The sequence below is a fragment of the Palaemon carinicauda genome, chromosome 30 (assembly GCF_036898095.1).
Source record: "Palaemon carinicauda isolate YSFRI2023 chromosome 30, ASM3689809v2, whole genome shotgun sequence".
Taxonomy (NCBI): domain Eukaryota; kingdom Metazoa; phylum Arthropoda; class Malacostraca; order Decapoda; family Palaemonidae; genus Palaemon; species Palaemon carinicauda.
Genome location: NC_090754.1, coordinates 86,095,858 through 86,117,647, shown reverse-complemented (window position 1 = coordinate 86,117,647; position 21,790 = coordinate 86,095,858). Strand labels below are relative to the sequence as shown.

The 21,790-nt window shown below is 44.1% G+C and overlaps 1 protein-coding gene across 1 annotated transcript in view; it reads left to right on the top strand.

The window, feature by feature from the left end:
- The first annotated feature begins 14,186 nt into the window (after positions 1–14,186).
- Positions 14,187–21,790, top strand: part of LOC137623859 (uncharacterized) — a 166,246-nt gene continuing 158,642 nt past the window's right edge. Inside the window, exon 1 of the mRNA XM_068354670.1 lies at positions 14,187–14,334. Within this exon, the coding sequence (XP_068210771.1) occupies positions 14,295–14,334 (40 nt within the window). The 5' untranslated portion in view covers positions 14,187–14,294. The remainder of the gene's footprint in view (positions 14,335–21,790) is intronic.

Here is a 21,790-nt window from a genome sequence, read left to right as displayed (position 1 = left end):
TCATAAATTCTAAACCCAATCTATCAAGACGCTCTTTAATAAAACCACCAAAAAATAGTGTTAGATCAAACACTGCTAATGGGAAGACTCCATCCAAGGGGTCTACCAAATTATAAACCATGGTTTTTTCCTCCATTTTGCAATGGAATTGTCAGGGTTTAAGGGCCAAATATGAAGAACTTAAGCTCCTTATTCATGAGCATTCCCCCATAATTATTTGTCTACAGGAGAGCAAACTTGATCATAATACCCCTTGCCCTCGCGAATACATTAGTTATAGGACACCATATGATCACCAAGTGGGGAGCCATGGCGGAAGTCTCATATACGTTTGTCGAGATGTTCCCCAAGTTTCTCTGTCTATTCGTACACCTCTGCAGGCAGTGGTTGTACAGATCGACATAGGGCGAAAATATACAATTTGTTCTCTGTACTTGCCTCCAAATGATAACATTTTGTATGACAACTTAGTGGAGGTGATTCAACAACTCCCTCAACCTTTCCTTTTACTTGGAGATTTGAATGGTAGACACCCTTTGTGGGGTGATGTTTTAGCAAACACGAGGGGAAATATCATATCATCAATTGTGGAAAATGAAGATGTGGGACTCCTTAATACAGGAGAGCCCACACACTTTCATGTCCAGACAGGTACCTTGTCATGTATTGACCTATCAATCGTAAGCTCTAATTGCCTTCTCGACTTCGATTGGAGAACATTAGATGATTGGCATACTAGTGATCACGCACCAATCATTATAAACACCAACAATGGTCCACCTTTACAGGGATCGCCACGATGGAATCTTGACAAGGCGGACTGGGATAAATTTTGTGAACTAAGCGAAATTGAGGGGGATGCAGGACAAGTTGAAAATATCGATGATGCCATAGACTTACTGAATGGAACTCTCCATACAGCAGGAGTCAATTCAATTCCAAAAACAACAGGGTTATTCAAACGACGACCAGTCCCGTGGTGGTCTTCAGAACTAACTGCCCTGCACAGAGCCATTAGAAGATCTTTAACACGATTGCGTAGACGCAGAACTGATGAGAATTTAATTATGTACAAGAAATGTAGAGCACAGTTCCGTCGTGCCATGAAAGAAGCAAGGCGCCAGTCATGGATGTCTTTTGTTTCCTCCATTAACAGTAGAACACCACCATCTTCTGTGTGGAGGAAAGTAAAAAAGATAGCCGGCAAATTCACCCCCAACCCACCACCAGTGTTGAGGGTGAATGGCCAGTATGTAACTGAAGCAAATGATGTTAGCAATGCCCTGGCTAATCATTTTTCAAAAGTATCCAGCAAGTGTGAAGGAGCTCCTGGTCACCAGTATAGGAGCACTGAAGAAAAGAAAATTTTAAATTTTGCAACAAGAAGGGAAGAGTCGTATAATTCTCCTTTCACTGAAAGAGAATTTGATTCCGCACTTGCTCATTGCAATGATACAGCCCCTGGACCCGATGGAATTCCATATGCAATGATTAAACATGTACATTTTAATACAAAGCTATTTATTTTAAGTATTATTAATAGAATATGGCATGATCATAGTTATCCAAGTGTTTGGGAACTAGCCATTATTTTAGCCTTTTTAAAACCCGGTAAAGACAAGTTTTTAGCAGCAAACTATCGCCCTATTGCATTGACATCTTGTTTATGTAAAGTCATGGAGAAGATGGTCAATGCAAGGCTGACGTGGTACCTTGAAAAGAAAGGTATTTTATCACCGATTCAATGTGGATTCCGAAAAATGCACTCAACGACTGATGTGTTGATACGACTAGAGTCTTCTATTTGTGAAGCCTTTGCTTCCAAACAGCACCATGTTACAGTATTTTTTGACCTTGAAAAGGCATATGATACCACATGGAGATATGGTATACTTAAAACCATTCATGAATTGGGATTGAGAGGAGAGCTGCCACTATTTATTCAGGCATTTCTTTCATGTAGAGTTTTTCAAGTGAGAGTTGGGGAAACTCTATCCGAGAGTAAGTGCCAGGAAGAAGGAGTTCCTCAGGGTAGTGTGCTGAGTGTAACCCTTTTTGCACTAGCAATTAATGGGATATCCTCAGCCATTCCCCAGGATGTTCTCTCAACATTATTTGTGGATGATCTCTCGATATCATTTGCTGGCACCAGAATGGCAATAGTTGAGAGAAAAACCCAACTCTCTATTGATAAAATTATCCAGTGGGCTGACATGAATGGATTTAAGTTCTCGACAAGTAAAACTACCGTTGTCCATTTTTGTCGTATCCGGGGAGTACATCCAGACCCGGATATATACATTAAAAGTCAACGGATACCATGTGCAAGAGAAGCTAAATTTTTAGGTTTGATATTTGATTGTAGGCTGACATGGGTTTCTCACTTAAAAGCATTAAAAGCTAAATGTGTTGAAGCTCTGAATATCTTAAAAGTATTGTCCCATACATCGTGGGGGGCAGATCGCAATACTATTTTAAAATTATACAAGGCCTTGATTTTTTCCAAAATTAGTTATGGTTGTGAGGTATATTCTTCAGCCACCCCAAGCCGGTTAAAAATATTAGACTCGATACATCATGCAGGTATTAGATTATCTACTGGTGCTTTTAAAACCTCGCCTATCCCAAGTCTCCTTGTTGATGTTGGAGAGTTACCTCTAGACTTTTACCGAATGTCTTCCATTCTTCGGTATTGGTTTAGATTGCAAAGACTCCCTAACTCTCTAGCATTTCAGACTGCAAGCCTTGTAAGACAAGCATCATACTTTGGGTTGCACCCAAAATCTCCTCAACCTTATGGCTTTCAGGTGAAACGATTATTAAATAGTCTGGATATAACTAGAAATAAGGTACTTCCATTCAAGGTATCATCAACGCCTCCATGGAAGTTACCGGAGATATCTTTTTGTAAATATTTTATTGGAGATAAGAAGAATATGTCAGACCTAGAACCCAAGTCTCTTTTTAATGAACATGTTAAAGAACATAGTGGATCAACTTTTATCTATACTGATGGCTCCAAATCAGATGCTGGCGTTGGATTTGGAGTACATAGTAATGGTTTTAATTGTAGAGGTGCACTTCCTCTGACCGCTTCCATATTTACTGCCGAACTGTATGGAATATTAACCGCTATTGAGAAAATAGCGTTGGAGAAGGAGGGTATTTTAAATATTTAACTTAGACGGTGAATATATAATAGCTGCAACTCTGCGGCTCGACAGACAACATACTTAAAAAACTCGCGAGCGATCGCTATGCAGGTTGCGGGTGTGCCCACCAGCGCCAGCTGTCGGCCAGATACCACTCTCGGATGTAAACAAAACCTTCAATTCTTCTCTGTCGACGTCGACGACAAGACGTACTTTTACTCGCTGTAGAACCTGGAGTTTTCCCATCATATTTGGTGAAGTACTTTAATTTGGTTTGAGCTTTTACAGGTGTTTTTCTTCAAAATAAACCCTTGAACTCTTTTTTGAATCGGATTATTTGTTGATGACTTAGATCGTTTTTGGAATTTTCTTTGACTAATTCAAAATGGCTGACCCTTCTCAAGTTCCTAAGTTTCGAAAGTGTAATGCTAGGGACTGTAATAGGCGTCTTCCAAAGGCTTCTCTCGACCCTCACACTGTTTGTTCCAATTGTTGGGGTAAAACCTGTCAATTGGGAGATCGGTGTGAGGAATGCGTGGGCCTTTCGGAATTCGATTGGATCGAATTTGATAAATATACACGCAGACTAGAGAGATATAGGGTAAGGAGAAGTTCTTCTAGGTCCGTAGATTTTTCCTCTCCACATGCCCCTGAACCTAATCCTTCCCCTGTAGTGGTTGTTCCTAACCCCCCTCCTAGCACTCAGGAACCGTCTATGCAAGACATGTTGCATGCTATTCATGCCTTGGGGGAGAGAGTTGAGGCTTTAGCAAGTGACCGTAATCAACTCATGGCGGACGTGAAGGAACTCAAGTGCCAAAGTGCCACGGCGGAAAGTGGGAAAGTGCCTAGTGTTACGCAAAGTGTTGTGAACAGTGTTGCGACCGAGGGTTCGTCTGTTCGTGCCTGTCGTTCACCTAGTCCGGGACCTCTTGCAAGCTCCCAAGCCCAGGGGAGAAGCAATGTCGTACGACTTATGGGTTCGAGAGGCCTTGATCAGCGAACAGACGTTCCCTCTTTGGTATCAGGCGTATCTCGTCAAGATCGCCCCTACCATAAGACGAGAGAGCCCATTTTTACCTCGTCGTCCGAAGGCGTTTCACGTAAGAAACCATGGAGCAAGGTCTCTAGACCTTTGAAACGCAAGTCGGTCCCTTCAGGACAAGTCCAACGTCCCGGATGTAGCCACTGGGACAGTTCGGACCCGTTGCCGTCATCTGATGACTGCTCGCCGCCTAAGAAAGGCAAAGTTGTGCCGTCTCAGTCGCTAACCCCGTCTGTTACCACACCCGCTTCCGTAGACCCTAAATGGGTGTTACTGCAAGACATGCAGTCTAAGCTTGCGTCCCTTATGGAAGACTACAACACAGAGAAGGTTTCCGTTGAACCTACTGGCCGTCAGCCATCCAAGCGTTCTGTTGTGCGTCCTGTTGACGTTGATGTAGCTTTCTCGCGTTAACCAGTTGGGGTTGTACCTCCCCCGATGCGATCCCGTGTGGATTTCCAGCCGCACGTTGACGTTAGGCAACTCACTGATGCGACTGGTGACGTTCAGGACGTTCACCAACCATCAAAGTTGACTTGTTTTGACGCGGTGCGTCAACCTCCGCAACCCAGTATGGTGTTGACTGCACAACCCAGACGGTCTAAACAGTCTCGGGTGGACGCTGTGCGTCCTCGCGCACCTGTTGTTGTTGACAGTTCCCAGACTGTTCAGCAGTTTCAGGACGCTGCGTCCTGCTCCGTCACGTATGCACCAGTGCGGCCGGACGCTGCGAGTCAAACGTTGCCTACCCCTTTGCCGTTTTCTCATCAGTTATCAGATGAGGAACTTTTAGATGAGGACGTTGCTGAACCACAGCCTGAGGATCAGCCTTCAGATTTAGATGAGCCTAAAGCAGTTCCACCATCTATGGACTTTAAAAAAGTCATGCTTGTTTTTAAAGATTTGTTCCCTGAACACTTTATCTCTGTGGCTCCTCGTTCGCCGCCGTCTGAGTTCGTTTTAGGCGTTCCTGCTGCCATGCCAGCCTTTACGAAACTCGTTCTCTCTCGCTCATCCAAGAGAGCTTTACGGCTGTTAGGCGATTGGTTGGAAACCAAGAGGAGTTTAGGGAAGACGGCCTTTGCCTTCCCCCCCTTCTAAACTCTCGTCTAGATCGAGCGTCTGGTATGCCACGGGAGAAGTTCTCGGCTTGGGAGTTCCTGCCTCTGCCCAGGGCGGCTTCTCAAGTCTTGTAGACTCTCCCCGCCGCCTTGCCATGAGACGCTCGAAGATTAGTTGGTCATCCTCGGACCTGGACCACCTTCTTAAAGGCATCTTTAGGGCGTTTGAAGTTTTTAACTTCCTGGACTGGTGTTTGGGAGCCCTGAGTAGGAAAATCTCATCTGCCAATAGGGATGTTTCCTTACTCATTATGTCCTGCATGGACAAGGCCGTCCGCGATGGATCTAACGAGCTTGCCGCTTCTTTCACGTCAGGAGTCCTAAAGAAACGAGAGTCTCTGTGCTCTTTTCTATCAGCAGGAGTGACGCCATGTCAAAGATCTGAGCTACTATTTGCGCCCTTGTCTAAGTGCTTGTTTCCTGAAGTCTTAGTTAAGGAAATTGCCTTGTCTTTAGTGCAGAAGGACACCCACGATTTAGTTGCGTCCTCGGCTTGCAAAGTTCCCCCTTTGCCTGCCTTGTCTGCTAGACCTAGGATAGACACTCCAGCGTCCAGGTTTATTCCGCCCTTTCGTGGCAGAGCCCCCAGCAGGGGAGGTGCTCGTGCCGAAGGGAAGAGAGGAAAGAGGAAAGGATCCAAGTCCTCGCGGGGCAGAGTCTGACTGCCCGCAACTTCAGACAGCAGTAGGTGCCAGACTCAAGAACTTCTGGCAAGCCTGGGAGAAGAGAGGCGCAGATCAACAATCTGTGAGGTTGCTCAGAGAGGGGTACAAAATCCCTTTTGTACGCAGACCTCCTCTAGCGACGTCCCCCATCGATCTCTCTCCCAGGTACCGAGAGGAAACAAAGAGACAAGCCCTGAAACTGGAAGTGTCTCTTTTACTAGAGAAAGGAGCGGTGGTCAAAGTCTCGGACCTTCAATCACCGGGGTTTTACAACCGTCTCTTCCTAGTATCAAAGAAGACAGGAGGTTGGAGACCGGTGCTAGACGTCAGTGCTCTGAATGTCTTTGTCACAAAGACGAAGTTCACCATGGAGACCACAAAGTCAGTCTTAGCAGCGGTCAGAAAGGGAGACTGGATGGTCTCTCTCGACCTAAGGGACGCTTACTTCCACATCCCCATTCACTCAGATTCCCAACCTTTACTGAGATTCGTCTTCGACGATGTGGTGTACCAGTTTCGGGCCCTGTGCTTTGGCCTAAGCACGGCTCCTCTAGTGTTTACGAGGCTTATGAGGAATGTGGCAAAATTCCTCCATTTATCGGACATCCGAGCCTCCCTTTATTTGGACGACTGGCTTCTCAGAGCCTCTTCCAGTCATCGCTGTCTGAGGGATCTCAATTGGACTCTAGATCTGACCAAGGAATTGGGACTCCTAGTCAACTTGGAAAAGTCCCAACTGATCCCATCCCAAAATATTCTGTATTTAGGGATGGAGATTCACAGTCCAGTTTTTCGGGCTTTTCCGTCGGCCCCCAGAATAGATCAAGCCCTACTCGTCATCCAGAAGATGTTGAAGAGAGAACGTTGCTCAGTCAGGAATTGGATGAGTCTGGTAGGAACGCTATCATCCCTGGAGCAATTTGTCTCGTTAGGAAGGCTACACCTTCGACCTCTACAATTCCATCTAGCTTTTCACTGGAAAAAGGACAAGACGCTAGAGGCGGTCTCGATCCCGATTTCCGAAAAGATAAAGACTTGTCTGACTTGGTGGAAAGACAATATCAGTCTACGAGAGGGTCTTCCCCTAGCAGTTCAGAAACCCAACCATGTTCTCTTCTCAGACGCATCGGACTTGGGCTGGGGCGCGACGCTGGACGGTCGGGAATGCTCAGGTCTGTGGAACTCGAGTCAGAGGAGCATGTATATCAACAGCAAGGAGCTTTTGGCGGTTCACCCGGCCTTGATAAGCTTCGAGAATCTCCTTCGAGGCAAGGTGGTGGAGGTCAACTCGGACAACACCACGGCCTTGGCGTACATTTCCAAACAGGGAGGTACCCACTCACTGACTCTGTACGAGATCGCAAGGGACCTGCTCATCTGGTCAAAAGATCGAGGCATCTCCCTAGTAACGAGGTTCATCCAGGGCGACTTGAACGTTCTAGCAGATTGTCTCAGTCGGAAAGGGCAAGTAATTCCAACCGAATGGACCCTCCACAAGGATGTGTGCAAGAGACTTTGGGCGACTTGGGGTCAACCCACCATAGATCTCTTTGCAACCTCGTTGACCAAGAGGCTTCCAATCTATTGCTCTCCAGTCCCAGACCCAGCAGCAATACATATAGATGCCTTTCTCCTAGATTGGTCACACCTAGATCTTTACGCATTCCCACCATTCAAGATTGTCAACAAGGTACTGCAGAAATTCGCCTCTCACGAAGGGACAAGGTTGACGTTAGTTGCTCCCCTCTGGCCCGCGAGAGAATGGTTCACCGAGGTACTTCGATGGCTGGTAGACTTTCCCAGAAGTCTTCTTCTAAGGGTAGACCTTTTACGTCAGCCGCGCGTAAAGAAGGTACACCAAAGCCTCCACGCTCTTCGTCTGTCTGCCTTCAGACTATCGAAAGACTCTCGAGAGCTAGAGGCTTTTCGAAGGAGGCAGCCAGTGCGATTGCTAGAGCGAGGAGAGCTTCTACCATTAGAGTTTACCAATCGAAGTGGGAAGTCTTCCGAGACTGGTGCAAGTCAGTTTCTGTATCCTCGTCCAGTACCTCTGTAGCTCAAATAGCTGATTTTCTCTTATACCTGAGAAAAGTTCGCTCCCTTTCAGCTCCTACGATCAAGGGCTACAGAAGCATGTCGGCCTCGGTCTTCCGGCATAGAGGCTTAGATCTTTCCAACAATAAAGATCTGCAAGACCTCCTTAAGTCTTTTGAGACCACGAAGGAGCGTCGTTTGGCTACACCTGGGTGGAATTTAGACGTGGTCCTAAGATTCCTCATGTCATACAGGTTTGAGCCTTTACATTCAGCCTCCCTGAAAGATCTCACTCTTAAGACTCTTTTCCTGGTATGCTTGGCCTCGGCTAAAAGAGTCAGTGAGATTCATGCCTTCAGCAAGAACATCGGGTTTTCGTCAGAAAAAGTTACTTGTTCTCTGCAGCTTGGTTTCCTAGCCAAGAATGAGCTGCCTTCTCGTCTTTGGCCTAAATCTTTCGATATTCCTAGCTTATCGGAGATCGTAGGCAATGAACTAGAAAGAGTATTATGCCCTGTTAGAGCTCTTAAGTTCTACTTAGCTCGTACTAAACCTTTACGAGGCAAATCTGAAGCGTTATGGTGTTCGGTTAAGAAACCATCCTTACCTATGTCAAAGAATGCTTTGTCATATTTTATCAGATTGTTAATACGAGAAGCTCATTCACACTTGAGTGAGGAAGACCGATCTTTGCTTAAGGTTAAGACGCACGAGGTTAGAGCTGTAGCAACTTCCGTGGCCTTTAAGCAAAATAGATCTCTGCAAAGTATAATGGACGCAACCTATTGGAGAAGCAAGTCAGTGTTCGCATCATTTTACTTGAAAGATGTCCAGACTCTTTACGAGAACTGCTACACACTGGGACCATTCGTAGCAGCGAGTGCAGTAGTGGGTGAGGGCTCAACCACTACAATTCCCTAATTCCATATCCTTTTAATCTGTCTCTTGAAATGTTTTTTAATGTTGTTTTTATGGGTTGTTCGGAAGGCTAAGAAGCCTTTCGCATCCTGGTTGATTTGGCGGGTGGTCAAAGTCATTTCTTGAGAGCGCCCAGATTAGGGGTTTGATGAGGTCCTGTTGTATGGGTTGCAGCCCTTGATACTTCAGCTCCTAGGAGTCTGTCAGCATCCTAAGAGGATCGCTGGGCTCCGTAAGGAAGACAGACTTACAAGGCAGAGTAATCGTCTAAGTCGACTTCCTTACCAGGTACCTATTTATTTTGGTTTTGTTATATTGATAACTGTCAAAATGAAAAAACTCTTAGCTTATACGACGTAAACATATTTAACTCTGGTCTCTACCCACCTCCTTGGGTGTGAATCAGCTATTATATATTCACCGGCTAAGTTAAATATTTAAAAATGATATTTTAATTATAAAATAAATTTTTGAATATACTTACCCGGTGAATATATAAATTAAACGACCCTCCCTTCCTCCCCAATAGAGACGCAGTGGGACGAGAAGAATTGAAGGTTTTGTTTACATCCGAGAGTGGTATCTGGCCGACAGTTGGCGCTGGTGGGCACACCCGCAACCTGCATAGCGATCGCTCGCGAGTTTTTTAAGTATGTTGTCTGTCGAGCCGCAGAGTTGCACCTATTATATATTCACCGGGTAAGTATATTCAAAAATTTATTTTATAATTAAAATATCATATTTTACAATTTTTAGTGATGCAAGGAGTGTCCTTCAAGCTATGGAAGTTTTTAATTCTAATAACCCTCTAGTTTTAAAGATTTTAGAATGGCTTATCATTATTGGACGGAGAGGTATAACAGTTCAATTTTGTTGGGTTCCAGCACATGTAGGTGTGTCCGGGAATGAGAAGGCAGATTCACTGGCTAAGGAGGCTGCATCCGAGTTGCTGCCAAGAAGGTATCCCATTCCCTCTGATGATTTCTTACCTGACATCAAGAAATTGGTTTGCAATAAATGGCAACAGCAATGGGATAGTCAAGATGGCAATAAAATGCGAGAGATAACAAATGACATATCTCCTTGAAGGTATAATATGATGCCCCGAAAATGGGAGACGTCTCTTTGTCGTCTCCGTATTGGTCACACTCGGTTGACACATGAGTTTCTGCTGAAGGGCCAACACCAACCGTATTGTGACGACTGTTTAGTACCTCTAACAGTAAGGCATTTGTTGACCGAATGCCCCAATCATAACAACTTGCGGAATAGATATTTGTTTGAGGCTTGAGGTGAGGGTGGCAGGTTCATCCTCGCCAAGATTCTTGGAAATGATGTGTCCTACCATGCAAGTGGCATTTTTAGATTTATTTCAGAAGCAGGTCTTCTGAAAAATATTTAACTTTTATGACATTCAACTTTTATGAATTTTAATTGAATACTCTTTTATTTTTTATTTGATTTATTTTTTATTCTTGTATACATAAGTTAAATGTTACCGGCGTCAATGACCTCAGATGTCAGGATGCCTGAAAACTTTAAATCAATCAATCAATCAATCCTCTTGGCCGCTCAGGTGCAGGCTTCCGCCTCCTCTGCTGTTTGGAGGGCTGGTCAACTCCGGTAGGTTCGGGTTCGACCTTCTTCAGCGCCGGGACAAGCTTCCGGATGCTTATCATGAGTGTGGGCTCATGGTATTTTGCTTGGAGCCTTCTCTTCCTCTGCCTCAACATCTGGAGTATCTGGCCATGATATTGAGTCAACGGCCTTACCACGTTGGAAACCCCGCTTCTCGTCCGTCCAGCGAGGTTAAGCAACGTCGGTACTTGGATGGGTGACCACCTGGTGACGCCAGATTCTGTTACCACATCCTCCGAGCCTTCCTTTCGGTTGACTGTGGCAAGACTGAGGAGAGTCGCAGTACCTGTTCTCAGTCAAGCAGAGCTTTCAGCCCTACCTTGGAACGTTTCCTAGTTCTCCTTTCCTCATTGACCCGTCTATAGTCCGAACAGTCGCCTCAGGATAAGTTCCATGTGGGGCGATCCAAGTTCCGGTGGCTTCAGGCAATGTTTAACCAGACTTCCTGGCCCCTATGGGACCAGCGGAACTATTAGACCTGCAATGGGTGTTGACCTATGGAGCCTCTTGATGGTCGTGTATATTCTCGTCCTTTCCCCACATTCTTGATGCTGTTCTCGGACTCGTCAAAGGAAAGGGGGGGGGGGGGCATGTTCCGGTTCAGGCCTATGGTCAAGACCTGAAGGATACCTCTCCATCATTCAGGCAGGCTTAGGGACCTTAGTCTGGCCCCTCCACAGATCCTACAGCTCCTGCCGAGTCGCCCCGTGCACGTCGACTTCATGATTCTGGCGTATTCTAACCAGCAGGGGACGCATTTTCACACCTTCACATCTTGCAGTAGAGATACCGGGATGATTGAGATTCTCTCAATACCACCATCGGCTCTCTCATTCCAGGCAGGGGAATGTTCTCTCAGACTATCCGAGCAGAGCCTCGTAGAGAGAGTGTACCTGGGGGTCTTTGACCTTGGGTAACCAGCAAGTACTGGTCTGGGGGACCTGATCGCGACAGCTTGGAACCTCAAGCTTCCGCTATTCTTCCCCCCAGTCTCAGACCCCGAGACTCTGGCAAGATGCATTCCGGTGATGGTGGGACAACTTCGACGCCTGTGTCTTCCCTCCTTTTTATCTGTGGAGAATGGGTCTCAACAAGACCAGGTTGTCTGTCAACCTTTCAATGGGAGAGCTCCACTGGGACTATGCGCAGAACGGTTTCTGGACCCTCTGCTTCCCCTGACGGAACTCCCCGGAGAGCTTCTCCCACGGCACAGACTACTCAAGCAACCACACTGCGACATCTCTCCCGAACCGGAGCGTCGATTCGGCTTCATGCCTGGAGACACTACGCCTCCTCCTCAAGAAGAGACAACCCGCTACAGTCGCGGTACGGAGGTCGCGTCATCTGCGATAGTCATCCACAGGGGTCTCCCAGGCAAAGTGAAGAGTCTAAGGTGGTTGGTGCCGTGGGAGATATACCTCTTCCCTTGAGGCCTCTTCTCCAGCAATAACGGTCTTATTGCCTTTCGGCGGGAGGAAACTCCTTTCCGCTCTCTGCAATGAAGCCTGTCGCTCAGCCTTTCCCTGACCTTCAAGCTTAAAGGAATAACTTTTTCCTGCCCGCTGGATCTATCCTCGCCCATGCGAAGCTACGATCGTCCCTGCCCTAGTCGGAGGAAGACCTCCAACTTGGAGCATGGCTCGGACTTTTAGTCCTTTAAGAGATCTTCTCAAGACCCTTTACGACAGGCCTCGGATTGTATTCCGCCTTGGGTCTCCTGCTCACTCTGGCCACGGCCAGTGTGTAAGCAATCTTCTTGGTCTCTTACGACTCCCCCCTTTCTAAGGAAGAGGGGAAGGCAACATTCAGGCTCGCTCCTGAGTTGTTGGCTAGACTCAGAATCTGGGGGTCCCGGCCCTTCGGTCCGATTCATTCAAGATTTCGAGTCTCCATTCTGTATCTGATGTCCCAAGACCTTCTCTTTCTTGCCAGTAAAGGAATCGAGAGGTTAGCGCTGGGAACAGCTGCAGTTTGTCCTCAGTTGCAGCCGATTTGGGAGCACAAGGAGGACATGGGGGAGAGTCACCAGTATACCTCTTCAGCCCGGACTCAAGGACATTCATCTCGACCTGTCTCCAGACCCTCCCCCGTCACGTCGCCCTACAGCACGATGTTGGATACATCGCAACGTCCCTCGCCTTCGAGTAATACTACTCTGTGACGCAGGTGCTACAAGCAGGAGTCTCGATACGTTTTCTATCGCTCTTTAGTGGCTACACAACAGCTGGTCTAACCTCAGGCTCCTTTTTGGACAGGTAGCAGAAGGTTGAGGGCATTGTTATCAGGTTTTAGTCTGCATGAACGAAAGAAGTATGTCTGGCCCTTACTTCTTTCTTCATCATCCCCTCTACGGGGAAGCAGCATCCTGGTCTCTGCATAGCTGACCTCGAACCTCTGCAGGTAAACCATGCTTCCTTGTGTTCTGAGTATTGAGTCAATACTGTCGCGTCCCCCATACCCTGACGTGGTGGTATTGGGAACGTCCTAACCCAGAGTTCCTTCTGGAACTCCAGGTCAACTGCCTAGGACGGGTCACACTTCTTCCTTCACACACAAGCTTATGTAGGCCACATGGTTCCTTGCGGAGCAAGGAACTTGTGAGGTGCAGGGACTCCTTTTATCGAGTGCTACTCACTCGGATTCTGAGTCCCCGGGTAAAGCCAAAGCCAGTATGGCTGGGGACTTTCCACCCTACCTAAGGGGTAAGTCACCCTGTGTAAATAGCGTGGTTTGTATTTCGGTTAGGGAACAAATGACAAATTCGAAGATAATTTGTATTTTTCCTAACCATACAAACCTTAGCTATTTACACACATTTGCCCGCCAGCCCTGTCCCCCAAGACAAGTCCTACCTCTAAGTGAAAGTGAGCATTCATCTGTGTGTGAGGGAGGGGAGGGGTAGCTAGCTACCACTCCCCTACCCCCCCGCTAACTAGCGCGGGGGTAATACACCCTCGTTAAATTCTAATGGCTCGTCATTTCAGCTGCGCTAAAAGGTAAACCCTGTGTAAATAGCTAAGGTTTGTATGGTTAGGAAAAATACAAATTATCTTTGAATTTGTCATATTTAGGGTTGTGGTATCCTATTGGAAATGTCCCTGACTTGCACCCAGTTGGACTGGGATTTGAGATCCACTTGAGCTCGATAGTCTCTTTTTTAGTGTTTGTAACCTCACTATCATTGTGAGCTAGGGATGGGTGCTGGGAATGAACAACTTCAATTAATTGTGCAGTTTTCAAAGAGTTAAGTAATATATCCCCAAAAAGGTCCTGATTCTCGAGTGCCCAATGTTATGTTGAGTGGTTTGGGGTTCAGAGGGTTAAGTACTTCAGGCCTTTACACACTGAATTTATACTTGATATAGAAAATGTCTGAATACAGTATTTGTTTCAAATTATCTTAAACTTTGATGTAAGAAATACAAAATCCAAAGTTAATATACAATTGTTTCTCGGGGCTTTGTCATTAGGTGGCATCTGTGGAATATCAGAAATTTGCTGTCTTTTCTAATAAGGTTATATGCTATATACCTTTTCTTTTCACAAGATGAAAGATTTTTATAAAATTATCAAAGTAGTGATAATTAAACTTGAATATTTTTTTTTCAGTCCGTGGGAAAGTAAACATGGGTCTCTCTTAGGCGTACGCCTTATTATTCTTACATTGGAACCGGATGTTGATAGTCATTTTCATTTAGAAGTTCGGCAGGCAGCACTGAAAATGCTCACTGATCTAGAAGTTCGCGTGAGACAGGCAGCAGGTATGTCAAATGCTATTGTATTACTCTATAACTGTAGATCAGTTTTTGATACTGATAATACAGGGATCACAGATTGGAATTACAGTATATGGGTATTATTGGTATTCATCTTTTCAACATATAAGACATTATACCTAATGATGGCAGGCAAGGGCTTTTGAAAGACTAATACATTCTTTGAATTTGAGTTTGTTCCGTAACTAGAATACAAACCACGCTATTTATTAGGGGATTATACTTTTGGCGAAGCTAAAATGACAAGCCATTAAAATTTAGCGAGGGTTAACTACCCACACCGCTAGTTAGCGGGGGTAGGGGGGTTAGCTTGCTACCACTCCTGTTCACACACCTGTGATTTAGTCACTTTACTTTTGGCTCGGATGGAGAGCGGTTGTTTCTTCTCTCCCTCCTCGCCTATTCTGGACTGCCATTAATTTTTGTCTTTTAACTTACTTTTTCTAAAACATGTATATATATGAAAACATTCTTAATGTTTATGTATATATAATTATATGTGTATAGAAATGTTACAAGTTTCCTTTTCAGTGTTTGTGCTGTGTGTGTGATACATATATGACAACGACACTTGCGTAGATTAGCAAGGCCAGCACAGTTCCACTTCTTTGGGAACGACCTCTCCCTCTCTGGTCCATCAGTCTTCCCGTCGGCATATAACCGTTAACTCGGCCGCTGTAAGGGAATCGTCATTGCCTGGACCTTCTTCATTCAACTATTGTCTTCGCCTTTTCCTACAGGAAACATGGATTTCTGAGCGAAGGGAATTGACTACGGTCTTTCTCTTCTTGAGGTCATGCACTACTGTATTGGGGAAGCTCCTTTTCCGTGCGCGGGTTAGGTTGCTCTTCCGATTGTTTATCTCAATTATTTTTAGTGAAATTATAATTGTAATTTTAACTTTTCAGCTTTTCTCTGTGAGGAACACTTCCCTTCGGATGATCAGTGGTTCTCACTATTAGTGAATATTCTTAGCTGATTTAAATAATTGTAATTCTGTTTTTATTACAGTTACTCTGCTCCCCCCCTTCTCCCATGGATGTCGACTGGGGAAGGAAGGGCGCAATACTTATTTCTATGTTGTTCCCTCTGGGTTCCTCTTCGGAGTTCCTCCCTAGGGATTTTCTGTTAAATAATTAATTTTAAGTATGTAACTTCCCTGGTAGTTACATATATATAGCTTACATCCTGCGTTTCGACGCGCGCACGGCAGAAATTCAAATTTCGCGGCAATCGCCACCATGACAGTAGGTGGTCATACCTGAGTGGCATCTCTCATAGGTAACCGGAACCATTCCCAACATTCCTCAGAAATTCCCTGCTGTTGATCGAGTCAACACCTAGGAAATTTGTTTCTGGAGAGGGAGGTCTCAACCTTCCGGACTCACCAGTGGTAGCTTATACACCCCCCCCCTGGAACCCCCCCAAGCGGCGGCGCGAGCCCTAAACCACGCCCCCTTGGGCGGAGTTACCAGGGACGAGCGGGTTGACTCGGCAATGGAAGTCACATTTTCTGAAGTTGACTTCGGCACAGAACGTTCTCCTCTTTTTCCCTCCCGCTGCTCCCAACATTTGCTGATTTTCATTATTCTGCACTCAGCAACCAGAGTAATATCTCAGCCCACGGCTTAATTATGTCTAGGCAAATTCTTACCTCCGCGGAGGTGCATCGGCTTAGCGAAGACTCCAGCGGAGAGGAGAACGTAATCAGTAACGAAAAACGCACACAATCGACTGCAGATAGTGATATGCCTTCTAATTCTGATATCGTAAATATGTTACTACAACAGAATCAAACTCTTATGCAAATCATCCAGAAAAGGTAAGGTTTTAAATTCTGTTTACAACGAAAACGTCATATGGAAAGCAGCTGATTTAGACTAATGACGTCACAAATGCAAATGGCGGCCCCCATACGTAAGCTTGTTATGATTTGAATGCTTAGAGCAGGCACTTCCGAACATAGCGTAAGTAGCTTAAGCAAAGCATGTGCATGATTACTACACGATTAATCGGTATAAACAAACTAAATACTCCAATTTTTATATATTACAAAATTATAATTAAGCACACAAAACAAATTGCTTGCCTGACACATTAAAAGCACGCGCTTAATAGGCAGTAGGCTGGACCACAGGTAAGTTCGAGCTTACATTTCTCGCTTTAAACCTATCGACACTAGCCTAGGCCCTGGGGGGCTATCTGATAAGGGTTACATATGAGGCAGGTCTAGTTTATTAATAATAACATTTAAACTTATCATTCACTTAAATATGGCACTGAATTAACCTAAGAGGGCTATTTGAGTCGTGAACCCCATTGCCTGACTTCAGCCTTCTAGGTCCGCTGCTGTCCATATTTACTATACCTGTTGAACAAAATTTCAATTATTCTATGGTAAATAAATCACTGATATTAAACATTCATCTCGGCAGAAGTGGTTCACCTGCTAAGAAGAATGAGGCTCCCCCTCCTACTAAGCGCTCAAGACGATCACCTGAATTACCTGAAAGTGCAAATTTAGACCTCTTTTCCTTTTATAATAATGGAGATGAAAGTGATTACGAAGATTTCAACCTTCTTACCTTCAATAAACCCATTCCTTCATATATTTCCACCAATTTCAAAGCTGAACCATCTTTTCATAGAGAAGGGAAAATTCAATTGAATAATTCACTAGTAGCATTAACTTTCAGTGAAGGCCATAGTGATAACCGGGATAAATTCTTTGTTAGTAGTCAAAATAAGGAGTTCTCAGACTTTTTAAAATTAATTAATACTCCAAAGTTGAATTTCTGGCCTGAAGGTAAGGTATTTGATGACAGTTATAAGAGAAAATTTTTTTATGACATTGAAAATATTAAAATGAGTATTTCTGCCTTTCAAGGGCATGCAGCACTGGCACACATTGTATACCCCTCCAAAGTAAATGACATTGATTTTTTGTCCAAAATTATTATTGGTCCCCTAAGGAGGAGCATAGACCTCATACAAAATTTGATAAGAAATTTCAGAAGCAGAGCACTTCCTAGATACCTCAAGGAAGAAATAAGAGATCTTATAATCAAAGCAGACATTAAAGAAGTTTGGAATTTAACTGAAGACCAAAAATCAGCCATTGCTGCCTGCTTTCACAAAGGTCCCCTCCTCAGAGGAGGGGCAGCAAACTTCAGGGGTAGGAAATTCAACTTCGGGGGCAGATTTCAGGGAAGAAGGTTCAGTTTCCTCAAAGGTAACCCTAACTTTAGATTCAAGTCTCAGCCGCTTAGAAGAGGTAATAGGCGAGGTGGGTACAGGGGGGGGAGGTCACAAAATGGACAAGCTAATAGTTCAGGAGCCAGAGAAAAGAAAGACCCTAGAAATTGAGCCATGCTCCGCACCAGTTCAAAGAGAGATTTTTTCAGCACCAGTATTCTATGCACCAGTTGATAACGATGTTTACTCTGCACCAGTTAATAATGAGCTTTGCTCCGCACCAGTTAATGAGCTTTGCTCAGCACCAGTTAATTACGAGCTTTGCTCAGCACCAGTGGTTAATGAGCTTTGCTCAGCACCAAATAATAAAGAGCTTTGCTCCGCACCAGACCATCATGACATTGGGCCAAATGCTATAAATCAAGATAGAAGTAAAGAGACCTCGCCTTTGGCCTCAAAACCAATGAATAACTCCTCCCAGAGCCCCCCAGAGAATAGGATAGGTAAGTCATTATTGATGAATATTGATAGTTGGAGAAAGCTTCCTAATGCCTCTTTTGCTTGTAAAATTATCAATGAAGGGGTGAGAATTCCGTTTAATAATAAACTTAAAGCCCAGAGGTCATTAAAAAGAACAGGTAAAGATAGATTTTATTCAATTAACAAGCGTAAAATATTGGAAAGTGAATGTGACAGACTGCTAAAACTAGGTGTCATAGAGCAGATCCCCAGAACTTCCTTTTACTACTCCAACCACATATTTTATAAATTCAAACCAGATGGAACAGTACGACTAATCTTTGACATGAAAGTGCTCAACACCATGATTAAAAAACCTTCTTTTACCATGCTCAAGGCCAATACTATATTTCCCTATCTACATCTAAACTCTTGGGCCTGCAAACTAGATTTAAAAGATGCTTATTGGCACATTCCATTACATGCAAGTAGCCAGAAATTTCTAACCTTCAAACTAGGTAAAAGGAAGTTCAAATGGACTGTGATACCCTTTGGACTAAAGACAGCACCTTATATTTTTTCAAAAATAATGTACACAGTGATCAAGTATATTAGAACTTCATATAACATCTTAATATTCAATTATCTTGATGACATTCTCATATTAGCAAAAGATTATGTAAAATGTAAAAATCACATTCAGCTAGTCATTAAGATCTTGTCAGACTTAGGATGGAATATCTCACTTAAAAAATCTACAATTGAAGCGACTCAAAGAATTGAATTTTTAGGAGTGCATTACAATATGATTAAGAAAACTATGAATCCCAGTGGGAAAAACATAGAGAAGTGTGTCGAATTGGCCAAAGCTTTCTCCAACTCTGTTAAATCCGACCTGCATTCCTATCAAATGTTAATCGGAGCTTTAAATTTTAGTGCATCCTATACAAGCTTGGGAAGATTCCATCTTAAATATCTCCACAGGTACCACAGTTATTTTAATTCAGGGTACAAAATCATTCCCCACACCTTCAAAAAATACCTAAAGCCATGGGAACAGAGACAAATGTACAGAGAGATTAACATTCCAAAACCACAGATAGATGCAGAACTTTTCACTGACGCTTCCAACCAGGGTTGGGGAGGTGCATTAGTAATAGCGGGTAATATGCTCTCAATAAATGGAACTTGGACAAATGAAGAATCCTCCCTTCACATCAATGTAAGAGAGTTATTAGCTTGCTTCTATTCTTTGGAACACTTCATCACAAGGTTATACAACAAGGTAGTCTTAATACATGTTGATTCAAAGGTTACTAATTGTTGGATAAAGAAACAGGGTAGTATCAGAAACAAGTTAGCCCATGAACTAGTCAGGAAAATACTTAGTACCATGAAGGATCACAACATACAGATAAATTCCAGATGGATCAGGGGAGTAAGTAACACCATCGCAGACTCACTTTCCAGGGACCTGGGTTCCATTCACACAGAAACTTCCCTCAGTGACAGTCTATTCTCCTTAATCTGCTCTGACTTCAATTTCACCCCAGAAATAGATCTGTTCTCAAATGGCTTCAATACTAAGTGCAAAAAGTTTTGTTCATCTCTTCCAAATCAAAAAGCCATCAGCAATAATGCACTTACGATTAGCTGGAAGGGATCAACACCTCTCTATGCCTTTCCACCAGGATTCTTACTACACAAAGTAGCTTTTAAAATCAATAAAGAATGCAATAATAATATGCTTTTCTGCACCATATCGCAGGGGACGGAACCATGGATTCCATTAGTGAAGTCAGTCGCGAAGCAGCACAAACAATATATTGTGAAGATCGAAGACTACCAGATACTTCTCAAGGATTGTATCTCACCCTCAGCAAAGCTCCAATCAACTTTGATCGCCTTCAAAATTTAAAGGATCAGCTCCCTAACGTCTTTCCTCCTGAGGTTTGCTCCAAAATTGCTGTCAGCTTGAGGGACAGCTCCTTGCACAAGTATGAAAACCTATACAACATTTTTAAAAGTTTCATTCACAAGGAGTATGGAAGAGACAACAAATTCCCCCTGTTAGCAATTATTTTATTTTTCAATCACCTTATAGACAAGGGTCTGTCTTACAACACCCTGAAGAGCTACAGAGCAGCTTTAGGTCCTATCTTGTCAGGCTATTTCCCAGGTTACTGTCTTGCAGAGGACAAATATGTCAAAGCAATGATATCGGGAGTTAATAGAAGGAAACCTAGAAATTCTCACCAGTTCCCTGGCTGGGATCTAGACAAAGTAATTTCATTTCTCAACACCACGAAAGATAACTCTACCTTACTACTGACACAGAAAACCTTGTTCCTAGTAGCCTTAGCTTGCCCTTTAAGAGCTAATCAATTTAACAATCTCAGCATTTCCAGGAGCACCTTCACCCCAGAACACATTGTCTTACGGAACCACCCTTCCTTCATGGCCAAAAACCAAAAGAACAACTACACACCAATAGAGATCAGCTTTAGGAAGCTTCCTAACAGACCAAAAATATGTCCAGTCAGACAATTGAACTTCTATTTGGAATACACCAACAAAGTCTGTATGGAAAGAAACATAGACAGGAAAGACCACATATGGCTAGATGAACACTTCAAGATAATGTCTCTACAAAAAATGAGACAACTTTTCAGGGAGTGCATTTTCAGAGCCGACCCAAATGCAACTAAACAGTCAACGAATTTTCACTCTATAAGGGGGCAAGCTTCATCAAGACTGCTATACAATGGAGTATCGATACAAGAAATCATGTCCAGAATGAATTGGAGAAGCGACTCTGTCTTCAGCTCTTACTATGCTCTCCTCGGCTTACAGGGAGCTTTCGATGCTGTGGTCGCTGGACTTCATCTTCAAGCCCCCTGAAGCATCTGCCTAGCTACCACTGGTGAGTCCGGAAGGTTGAGACCTCCCTCTCCAGAACTGTAAGTTTACTTGTGAACGAAGGTTCTGGAGTGGGAGGTGAGACCTTCCGGACTCAAAGTCTGGGTCACCCTCCAACCCTTCCCCCGTGAGCCGAGGAGACCATGTACAGTACTTAGGAGGGAATATTCTAACAACTTCATAATTCAACAGAGTAGGCTATATACAAGAACACACACATACAATCACTATTATTCCACAGAAAACAAACTGGAATCTTTCAATATTCATATCAACCAAGAGAACACAAGAAGATTGAATTTACTAGTAAAAAGACCTTTATGTCCAACAATTTGCACCTTCACAGTAACTCCTTCATAACTTGCACTACCAAGGTAAGCTCAACCACTTCTGTGTTATTTTTTGTTCTATTACAACTTCAAAAATGTGACTTCCATTGCCGAGTCAACCCGCTCGTCCCTGGTAACTCCGCCCAAGGGGGCGTGGTTTAGGGCTCGCGCCGCCGCTTGGGGGGGTTCCAGGGGGGGGTGTATAAGCTACCACTGGTGAGTCCGGAAGGTCTCACCTCCCACTCCAGAACCTTCGTTCACAAGTAAACTTACAGTTCGCTGATATTACTTTTTCTACAATTTGGTGAAGTACCTTTTGTTGGATTATTGTTAATGGCTTTCACTGCTTGTTTTTGGATATTCTTTTGACTTTTCACTACAGTTTAGAGAGACTTTGTTGGATTTTTGACCTGGACTTTTTTCTTATTACAAAATGGCTGACTATAATAAGGTGTGTTAGAGGATGTAAGACTCGTATGCCTAAGGCTTCTATTGATCCTCACTCTATATATAATGGTTGCAGAGGTCAGGTTTGTACT